Below are 11182 nucleotides of genomic sequence, written 5' to 3' on the forward strand. Positions count from 1 at the left end.
AATAAAGGCATCATGATACAAAGCATCGGTAAGGACTGGACATCATCACTCTTCAGCGAGCAGCCGGTAGTGACTTAAGTCAAAGTCATGATATTGAATGTGCAGATGCATGTGAGAGCTGTAAATGCGTATTAGAAAATTAATTGAACAGTCTTTTGTTAAGAGGCAATACTAGCAAGTAGATGAGAAAATTACACTGTGATTTATCATCTTAAATGGCTATAAATTGTCTTGCTAATCTGTATTGCAGAGCAGCTCTTTCTGCAAGGGAAGCTTTCAGAAACATACTTATTCAACTTATATATTTACAGTAAACCTCGTAACGTAATACTCAAGGCTTTTAATTGTGTTCTGCTTTTTAAATCTCACATTTACATCTTTTTTCTGTCTGTTCATGGAGGTGCAGTGTTCTCTGTGCAAGATCTGCGTTAAGTTTGAGAAGTTGGAGACAGCATATTGAGGCAGGGAAATACAGGACTCTGAATTGTCACTCGAGTGTGTCATTGTCAGTTAATGATAAATATTTTATAAGATTACAATAGAAGTGATTTTTTTTTTTTTTTTTAGATATTTTTCCTCTATACTGCAAAATTGATATGTTTACTGTCAGTTCAAAGGAATAATCCTAACACCTCTTCAGCCAGGAAGGGGTGCAGAAAGGTGAACATGTCCAGGCTGGAGGGAGAGTTTCAACACAGCAAAGACAGGCAGCACAAAATCATGAGACAGGACAGGCTCTGGATTTAAAAGAGATTTGTTGCTGCTGCTGCCATGAAAAGGTATATTTTAGTCCGGTGTAGGCAAGTGTGTAAAATACTATAAACCCTCCGCCATGTTTGCAAATGGCGAGGTCGGGTGTGCTCATTTTACTGCCTACCACTTACAGTAGAATAATACGCAGATAAACCCGGGTCGACTAATTACAGTAATGATTGCAAAATGTTCAGAGTGGTGCGGGCAGATAATCACCTGTCTCTTATACACATCTACGACATACAAAAACACAGCACGCTAATCTTGCATGCATTCACATTACACACCACGCTCCACGAGAAAGAGACATTCATTAGATTGGACAGATTATTGTGGCTCTGGACACCACAGGCTTTTCTGAAGCCTTGTTGAGGCCCGGCAAGTTACAGAGGAGCACGTTTTTAATTGTAGCGGGGGCTCGAGAAACAGAGCTGCACGCACACACAACAGCCAGTGTTTCCTCTTAAACTAAAAAAGGTCCTCATAAGGAGAGTGGGCTGTTAAGTGTTGGTCCTCAGAAGTGTAGCTAAGCCAGTCCACACACAGGAACTGATGCTGCCTTCAAGTGCTCCGTGAAAGCTCCCATTTCAGAGTTGTAAATATGATTTTTCGCACATCTGAGTGCTCACATGATAACAAAATGCAAGTCATTAATCCAAGTAGTTTCCATTTTTTTCTTTTTTTAATAGAGTTTGTTCTACTTCGGATTCAAATGGCACCGAACTGCTTTGCATGAGAAATGAGAAAAATGCAACAACAAAATAATACATCATATCATCTTACATAAGCTGACTGGGGAGACATGCGTCCTTTTCCCACGTCACGTCACTTTCTCCCACGAATCGCTCGGGTGCTCTCAACTCACAACACTTCTCTGACAGCATGTTAGGACTCATGTGCTCCTCCCTCTCAAATTGGCCCCTGCGGATTCGAACCGATCACCGTCCTCTTGCCCTCTGTGACCTTCAGGCTAAAGCTGCTTCAGCTCCTTTGATCCCCCCCCTCCCCTCTCTCTTTGCCTCCCTGTGTGGCTGATGGACAGGATCATGAGGCCCTGGGTGAGAGACTCTCTGCTGATTTGACATCTCTTTGACAAGGTGAGAATATCTGAGGAGAATAAACCAGGACTGACTGCCCGCCCTCCTCACATCCTGCCTCCACTTACCCACCCGGCTCATGTCTTGAGTGACAGCTGAGCGCTGTGATACGCGTTTCTACGATGTGAAAAGAAAGGGAAGACAGGCGGACATATTACCACCACCCTCTGTAAAGGAAGTGTGGCAGACAGGAGTACTGCAAGTGTGTGTGTGTGTGTGTGTGTGTGTGTGTGTGTGTGTGTGTGTGTGTGTGTGTGTGTTCGGGGTTCGAGGTGGCGGAACGTCTTTTCTCGCAGCTCCTGAGTTTCCGGCACACTCCCAGCATGCAGGGCTGCTTTCAGTGCGCCTCGTGAGTGGCTGAAATCACAGCTGCAGCAAAGGGAAATGGAGTCTGAGATGCAGAGCTGTCATCATCGAGGTTAGAAATCTACACAAATCCCTCCGTCCGTACGTCCTGTTTCCAGCCCACATTCACTCTGCAGGAGGGGTTTCTTTCTCACCATGGAGGCGGAATTTAGCAGAACAGAATCAGAACAAGTGAGAGTCCATACCACAGATGAATATGAGATGAGACCAGCAGAAAACAGCACCGACATTAGAAATGACTTGTACCAGCTGGCACAATGAGAAGTGCACAGGTAACAAGATTAATAGATATGGGGAGAAAAAGCTCTGTGTGTGTGTGTGTGTGTGTGTGTGTGTGTGTGTGTGTGTGTGTGTGTGTTGTGCAGTGCTGGTGGTGCTGCACATCAGAATCACACCAAAACACTTTGATTGGTCAGTGCGCGCGTTCACTAATGTGCGCACTCACACACACCGGCTGCCACTCCACTCAGTCCCCCAGCGCGCGCGCGCACACACACAGACACACAAACGCACAACAGAGACAACACGATTCACCTGCAAAGTGCGCGCACCGCACGCACGCAAATGCAGGCGCAACCCCGACCACACACGCTACGCACAAACACACACTCTGACACACACTTGTCTGCACTGGCATTTTCGCAGTCAAACTGGAGACCAGCAGCAGCGGCAGCAGCTTTGGTGGCATCTCGTAATCAATACAGCCTACGTGTGTGCACGGGGCTGCTGCCTCCAGGGTAACACACGGTTGAGAAAAGACACACAAGCATCTCATGAGTGCAGAAAACCCGGCCAGTGCCAGAGCAGGTCCCGCCGCTCCATTACTGTCAGTCACACATCAGATCATATGTTGCGGTGCTTGTGTGTGGTCTCTTACAGAAATAAGAAATCTGTCTCCCTGCTCTGCGCGGGACCCTGTAGTGAATCTCTTGACATTTACACAAGTGGCTGATGTTGCAGGAAAAGAAACACCTCATTATGCAACTTTACCATAAAGCAGGCGGATGAATGGAGACTCCCGAAATAACAGTTGCACTAATGAGCCTGAAGATCAGACTGAAAACGGGTCAAAAGACGAGCTGCAGCGACCATCCGCAGAACAACGCGTTCATTCTGCACAAGTTCAACTACACTGAATTACATTGCAAGTGTTGTTCAACTTACCAATAAGAGCCAGCTGCAGGAAGTACAGTCCGAGGAAGTCCATTATGGAGTGCGACATTGATTCAAATGGATGCAATCCCGGGCGAGAGATGATGTGCGAGAATAAAAGCCCTCTGTTTGTTGAAATTGGCACCGAAATTAAGACCGAAAGAATCGCAGCTATTTCTCAAGTGATGACTGGCCACTTACGCTGACGCCGGAATCCACAGCATTGCATGAAAAAACAGGAGCGGAGCAGAACATCATTTTTTAACAGTCAAACTTTTGTCACGGAGGGAAAAAAATGGGTTACAGCTGCGCCAAATCAAGCCAGTGGTTCCGATTCAATGCAACAACGAGGGGGGGAAAGAAAAAAAAACAGTTCGTTCCTTAGATGGAATAAATCTTGCGCGTATTGACCATCCCTGGCCGTTTCATCCGTCCGTCCTGAGCGGCTGCTTCTTCTCCTCTTCGCCTCCACCTGCGCACCGTCTGGAAACTGCGGATGAATCACAGGGGCGCGTTGCTTTGCGCACTCCGACCTGCGAGTCACACAGTCCCTGTGATCCTCTGCTCCCAGGCGGGTCGGCCGGAGATGCCCAGCCCAGCTCGTTTAAAAATCCAATCTTGGCAAAAGTTGAAATAGGACAAGTTAAATCGATAGCCTATTTCATACTGCCATAAAATGGAAACAATAAAACTGCGTAAAATGGTGCATAGTCTGTATGGGTGGGTAGACCACATCCACTATTCTCTGAAAGTAGGTTATCCCCCACCCCCGCCAAAAAAAAGAGAAACTACCACAGTCAACTTGCGTGAATCTCATTGATTTGGAGGCAGTTGAAAAAAAAGCTTTTAGGGGCCCTACAGCAGCCGGAGCACAGGAGGAGCAGACGGTAGAAACAGAGCCAGGCTGACTCAGTGTCTGTGCCTCTTAAACGGTAAAAATGAAGAGACCATCTTGCAGCCAGCATGGGCTGTTGGAGGCTACCTGCTGCCTAATGTGCTCGTGCTGGTCTCCTTTCAAAACAGAACAAAGCATAATCTATTTTGATCTGGGTTTTGGGGACAGTGGACCTGACTGACGCTGTACTGTCATTATTTTGAGACATAGCCTACTTTTTTTTATCATCAAGAAATTTGTTTGCCATGTGCACCCAGAATAATTGGATTAAGCCTGCAGAGGCAGCTCTCCATAAATCATGGAGAATATTTAAATTCTTCATACTGACAGCTGTTATGTTTTTTTTTTTTTGTCCTGAATTATCTTCAAACCCTTAAAACTAGTAGCTACTCTGGATAAGAAATTAATTTTTGAGCAGTTTTTCTGTTGGGAGTTGTTTTCCCTCTTCCAGCTTATTTCTAGATTTTTTTTTCTTTTTGCAGCAACTCGGGGACACTTTCATCCAAAACATTGTTTGTGTAGTAGCTATGTAAAAAAGGCTGACAGTCATTGAAACGTTGGAAGGATCATACTCGGTTTCTAAACAATAAGCTGCACAACCGTAGATACTGACAAACTTGTGTTTAGCGTTTGATTTTGGATTTTTTCTCTCTGTGGCGAGTGGGCAGTGGACTCCTCTCAGGATTCGCTCACACTGAGACAGAAGGAAGGTGGAGAGGAAAGATTCTGCAGGAGGAGAAATGATTCGAGGAGGCATGGACGGTTTATAACAAAGACCCTGTTCAGTATCACTGAAATGTATCAAGACTCAAAATCAGATCATCTTACAATGATTTTTATTTTTATTTTCAAGTGGAAGCGTAGGATATTTGACCTTGTGTATATTTATAGACAAACAGGTTCGATAGGCTGCGATGAAAACACAGGCTGCAAAGTACAGCCTCAACACAACACCTGTGATGGTCTCTGTTAATGCAACATGGCTCCACACGGCGAGGAACTTTGGCGATATCCAAAATGTAATATCTCGATGGTTCAGATCAAGTATCGTGATATTCAATGTTATCATGGGGATAGGGTTGTATTTCATGTTACGTATGTTTTTTTTAAGACAAATACAAAATATATAATATATAATTATATTATTGTATTTTAGGGGTTCACGTCTAAGTGATGCTGCCACTAAACAGCAGTTCAAAGGTTTATTCGTCACATGACAAGATACAGTGTACAGTTACCAAAGCTGTGAAATGAGGGTCGGACTTGGCAGCAAGACGGACTGCAAAACAAAAATAAATAAATAAAAGAATAAAAGAATAAATCAATAATAAAAAAAAAAAATTCAATGTTGAATACATCACATAGCCTGTGGTGAATATTGGCCCAAACCTATAAGGAACTGCATGAAAATGTTTTAAAAAATTGATGGCAAGACTTGATGGGAGAGGGCACCGGAGCATCAGTGAGCTACTGAACACACGCTGAAACAAGCTGCAGCAGGACGAGCCGCACCACCAATAACAGAAGATGCCGCCGCCGTCTTTGAAAGATGACGCCACGCACAATTTGCTATTCACGCAGCCTCGTATTGACAAACAGACAGATAAGTGCAACATGATTATCTGTGGGAACTGCTTTCAGTGACTGATCAGAAGAGTGACATCACATGAAATCAGTCCACGCACAGCGTCCGAGAAGAAAACCATCGCTCACAAAATGGTACAAAACTGCCAGATTAAACTTTGACAAAGAACATCAACACGTTCTTTGGTCAGGATGAAACCGAAATAAACTTGTTTGGCTCAGATGTGGTGGAGCATGTTTGGTGAGTGAGAAGAGGACGGCCGTTCTGAAGCAGCTTGGCAAGAGAGTCATTTTCCAACACGACGATGATCCCACACACTCCAAAATGAAAAAGAAAGCTAGGACCCGACCGAGTCTGTTCCCTGACCCGAATCCAACAGAACACCTTTGGAGTATTTTTCAAGCGTTCGGCAAAGCAACAAAACCCCCTCCAGCAAAGGGCGGCTGAAAAGAACCACATGTGAAGAACAGCAGAACATCTCCGCTCAGTATCAGCTCTGACATTTCTGTTTTTCAAATGAAGCGCCGTCATTCTTCTTGGGCTTTGGCTAAAAAATAATGAAATTGTGTTAATTTGTTTGTATTGATTAGTTAAGATCTAGTGATAATGACCAGCGGTGTATTCTGCTGCAGCCTGTATGTTTCCCTCTGAGGCCACTGCAGCTTCTCTCTGTTATTTTCAATTTGCTTTTTCAACAGTTTTTTTATTTTCATTACATTTTGAGAGATTTGTCTTTAGCCTGAAGCCTTTTAATTTCTTACAGATCACAACATGTCTGCACTGTCAGTAACATGAAGTGAAACTGTAGAGATTTGTATTATTTATATTTATATATAACTTGTTAAGCTCTTCACTCCGCAACATTTCAAAGTCATTGGTTTGATGTTTTTTGTTGCTGAAAGATAAAATATGTAATTTCTGAAATTGATTATTTGTATACTTATATAATATAATATATAAGAGTGTGGAAACATGAAACAGCTTGTTTTTAGTGGTTGGAGACCTACACACTGTTATCTGCTTTGAAAAATGTCAGCCCAGTTTGCCAGGATGTAACTGCCGTTTAATAATGTCAAACTTAATTATTTCAGTGAATAATAAAAATTTGACTTACTGGTCACTCAATGACATTTTCTCTGCGAGCCGAAGACTGTCGTCACCGGAAACGTGACGGCAGCGGTTGTTTGTTCGCACGGTTAAAAAGGAAACTGTTGTGTTGGTGTACTTGCTGCTGTTGACGAACCGGAGGAATCCGCTTTATTTTACCTACGTGGCAAAGAGCCTTCATCGGGATGATTTATCCGAAAGAAAGCTGGATCTCTGTCTTGTCAGGGGAAGTCAGAGGAAGTCAGGCGATTATATAATTATCGAGCCCGGTCCACGTAGGGAGAAGGTTGAAGGCTTTAATACGGGAATATTGTTGGTCTCTTTTAATCTCAACCTCAATCATTCTCTAACCCATAACCACACATTTATTATTGTAGCCATGACGACAAAGGTCCCGTAACAAAGTAGTAATTAGTAATAAGGTTAGTAATTCCCTTCCCTTAGCTGGATCGGACAACACTCATAGGGGTGATTTTATGAAGTCAAATAACCTGTTTTATAATTAAGGTAAGCACTTGTTGGGACACCTACAACAACAACAACGCTCAACAAGTCTTCCAAATGATACAGGACACTGTTTGTGGCAGTTCGTTAGAGTGACACGTAGACGTGTTTCCTGATTCCTGATTCCAAAACCGACAGAAAGGACTGTTGAATAATAAAGAGGGTTTTGGTTTGATGAGGTTTAGGAAGTGAAACGACTCGGGTCGGGTTCAGGGAGAGATCATGGGTTTGGGTTATAATTCAGTACTTCGTTAAGGTTAGCGAAACATGGCGGTTTTGGGTTAAAATCACTACTTTGGGGAGATTCATCGTCATGGTAACCACGTGATTAAGATTGGACCGGGTAGTGTACGTTGATTCACGAGCCTCTGAGGGCGGCTCTACGTATTGTTTGGATGAATTTAACTTGAGCTTAAGTTACTTTTTGTAAACCGCGCTGGTTCACTCATGGGGCATTGGGACGACATGTGTTGTGCAGGCAGTTAGATGATGGTCACTACAGACACTGGAGATACAGAATATCTCAGCATGCACAGACATTTTTTTTTTTGCTACACTGCCAATCTTTTCTTCCTGTTCTTTCCTTCTTTCTTTACTGACTGTGTGTGGGGGCGGCAGGGTTTGACCTGTGTCAATACAGTTTTGTGCTTTGAGTTTTTGTATCTACTTATTCAAAAAAGTTCAGTAAATTCAGCTTCAGAGAGGCGTTTGAAAGCTTGAGAGGTAACATCTAAAAAATAGACTTTCATTTACCAGAAACCACTATGATATAATGTCATTAAACATCGAAGGTGGTTTTCTGGTCGGGAGCGGGTGGCGGCGATTGTCGCTTGACAAGAGCTTCGGTCATTTTTGCATAATGTAATGTAACAGATTGGGGGCTGCGGTGGGTCGCTGTCAGAAAGTGACAAGATGGGCCGGGGCTAGCCGGTTAGCATGCTAACTTTACAGAAGAAATGACTTGATATGAGAGAAGAGTTAGCAATGGTGTTGCTTTCCCGCCGCTGGAGACAGCTCCATGGGGGAGTGAAGTAAAGAACGTTTCTTCTAAACTGGTGAGAGTGAACAGCTGTTGATGCTAACGCTGGCTATGTAGCAACAGCAAAACGTACACACAAAGCTCCTTTAAACTACACAGAGGATGCTCACAAGTGTTGACTGTGTACCAAAGAACAAGAGAGTAAAAATGATCTATAGCTGGGGAGTAGTTCTCTCAGGACGGTCTGTTCTTTCGCAGGCAGTTTAACTGACAGTTCAGATTCGATTGTTAAATTTCACTTCACTTCCTGTGAGCAGCGATGTGACCACACCAAGGAGCAGGATTTCATTTGGGCAGTCAGGATAAATGTATGTCATGTCTTTACTTAGGAGAGGGAAGCTTTTGTCTGTAGCAGTTCCACCTTGTGTTAAAACAAACGTATTTTTACATGAGATTCTGGCCCGGTGCAGATTTAAGAGGAAGGAAAACAGAGAAAGTGTTCTTTACACAGCAACACCAGAGGCGGAGTGGAGTTGGAAGTTTAGACTCGCACCTTGGCGGTCATCCAGCAGCGCATCTACTGTGCACTTCCACAGCAGCAGCTGGTAGTTAACTGCCTTGCTCAAGGGCAAACTGGCTGCAGTTGCTGTAGGAAGGCAGGACAATCCTTATGTCTCCAAAATAGGTTTTTTCTGGAAGGTTATTCAAGTTCAACCTAGCCCCCCCCCCCCCCCCCCCCCAGCTCCCAACACCCCTGACTTACAGCGTGCGCCAAAAAAGATGGCACATGTCCACACCTCTAGCCTTTGAATCAAACATCCCCCTGACTGCTTTGGATCGAATCCTTCTCGTCCTCTCTGTGCCTCCTTGCCCTTAAAATATTTGCTGCTATTTGCTGACGTCATAAGTCAGAAGAGTATGTGGGGCAGTATCCTGCTGGGCTGGCCATGAAACGGTAGAAAAGTCTCACCGTAGGCTGATTAAGAAGTGTTAATGTATTCAAATTAATGCCAGCTCCTGACTTGTTGTTTTCTCTCTCTCTCTCTCTCTCTCTCTCTCTCTCTCTCTCTCTGTGTCTGCCTGCTGATACATATTCTCACATGGAGACACCTGGAGACAAATTAAAGGGAGAGGCTGAAAAAGAAAGAGGGAGAGAGAAGGGAAAATAAAACAGAGCCATGTCATGCTGCACCACCTACACATCGCCATTTCTCTGTTACTCCACGATTGTGATGTAGAGGCTTTGTAGTCCGCTATTGAGCAGCAACGGAGCTGAATCAGATGTTGGAACAGCTTTCAAGGCCACAGTGCATACACAAAGACTCGCTGGGTAATGAAGGCAGTGAAAGTACAGTAACATGATAATGTCTGAAGGCCGACTGCAGCACAACAAGTCTGTTCTCTGCGTCTCCGATATCTTCAGCTTGTCTCGGTCTAAAACACAGTTCGACTCGCACGTCTCATCTCGATTCTTGTTTAAGGCTTACACGAATTTGTCTGACTCGACTTTATTACTGATTCTATAGATTATATACGGCCTCTGCCCGGATATACAGCTGCGTGGCCCAAACTACAGATTAAACTCTGACATGTTACATCGTGTTTTCCCTTTGTTGTGCAAAGGCCTTTAGTCTTGTCAAAATTCATATCTCCTAGCCTCAGTTGAGCACCAGCGTCTGCTTAATGTGTAGTTCAGCTGCATAGCTAACCTTCAGCACTGGACACGAGCACCTCGGACATTCTGCCATGCCCCTCCTTTTCCTTCACATCTCTCTGTTTCCACTACACTTTGAGTGAAGACCAGGCTTGGAAAACTCTACAAACCTGCCACGCTGCTTTCCTGTCGCTCTGTGTACAATAGCGGTTTTGACTCGGGGGCTCCTCAACTACTGGCATAAACCATTAAGGCTGCATTGAGATGGATTTATACATGACGCAGGACCTGAACATCAGTTATGACGTAGGATCCTACGGCGCAGGGTTTCATTGGTAAGTCAGTGTCCGATTTCGAGCCCTGGACGGCTGGTTTGTACCTGGTGTCTGAGCCATAATGAGCTTTCATTATTTCCCCACAGTAACTGTGTTCACATCGTTTCATTCACTTTGTAATCCAAGCAACAACGGAAAGGTCCACTCTTGTCTCTCTGCTGCGTAAACTCCTGACATGTAATCCCCATGTTAACGCTCTGTCCTTCTCCGTGATAGAGGGAGGTGTTCGGGGTGTGCAGAAAGTTTGCAGTGGAGATGACTTCGATCTCTGTATCTAACAGAAAAGTAAAAAAAAAAAAAAATGACTGAACCCTTCCTCAACTCCCTCAGTGCTGCCTTCACTCTCAGCAATATCCATCTGGATCTGAAACTTGTACAGAAAACACAAGAAGCCACGGCTGACCAGTCACAGTTGCTGCAGACCCCATGTGGTATCTGAGTGGCTGCCTCAGTCTTTATGGGGCACTACTACACAACACCATAACCCTCTGATGCACCAGCACAAATCCAGCTCTACAAGATCTCAGATGCTGAGGTCACGTCTTCAAAATGACTTTGTTTTGTTTAAACAACTGTACAAAACCCGCGTATATATAATTTACAATGATATGAAATACAGGAAAGCAGCAGCATCCTCACATTTGAGAAGCTGCAGACAGTGAAAGTCCTAAGAGCCATAATATGCAACTTTTCTATATTCAAATGTCTAAAAAAGGACTAGATCTACTATATATTATAGATTTTATGGAGTTGTT

General features: G+C 44.1%; 1 protein-coding gene across 1 annotated transcript in view; it reads right to left on the reverse strand.

Moving 5' to 3' along the window:
• Window positions 1–4064, reverse strand: part of gfra4a (GDNF family receptor alpha 4a) — a 127744-nt gene extending 123680 nt beyond the window's left edge. Inside the window, exon 1 of the mRNA XM_023430366.1 lies at window positions 3381–4064. Within this exon, the coding sequence (XP_023286134.1) occupies window positions 3381–3438 (58 nt within the window). The 5' untranslated portion in view covers window positions 3439–4064. The remainder of the gene's footprint in view (window positions 1–3380) is intronic.
• Window positions 4065–11182: the final 7118 nt, after the last annotated feature.

The sequence above is a fragment of the Seriola lalandi genome, unplaced genomic scaffold (genome assembly GCF_002814215.2).
Source record: "Seriola lalandi dorsalis isolate HSWRI2012SDOR001 ecotype SW California unplaced genomic scaffold, Sedor1 jcf7180002054902, whole genome shotgun sequence".
Classification (NCBI taxonomy): Eukaryota; Metazoa; Chordata; class Actinopteri; order Carangiformes; family Carangidae; genus Seriola; species Seriola lalandi.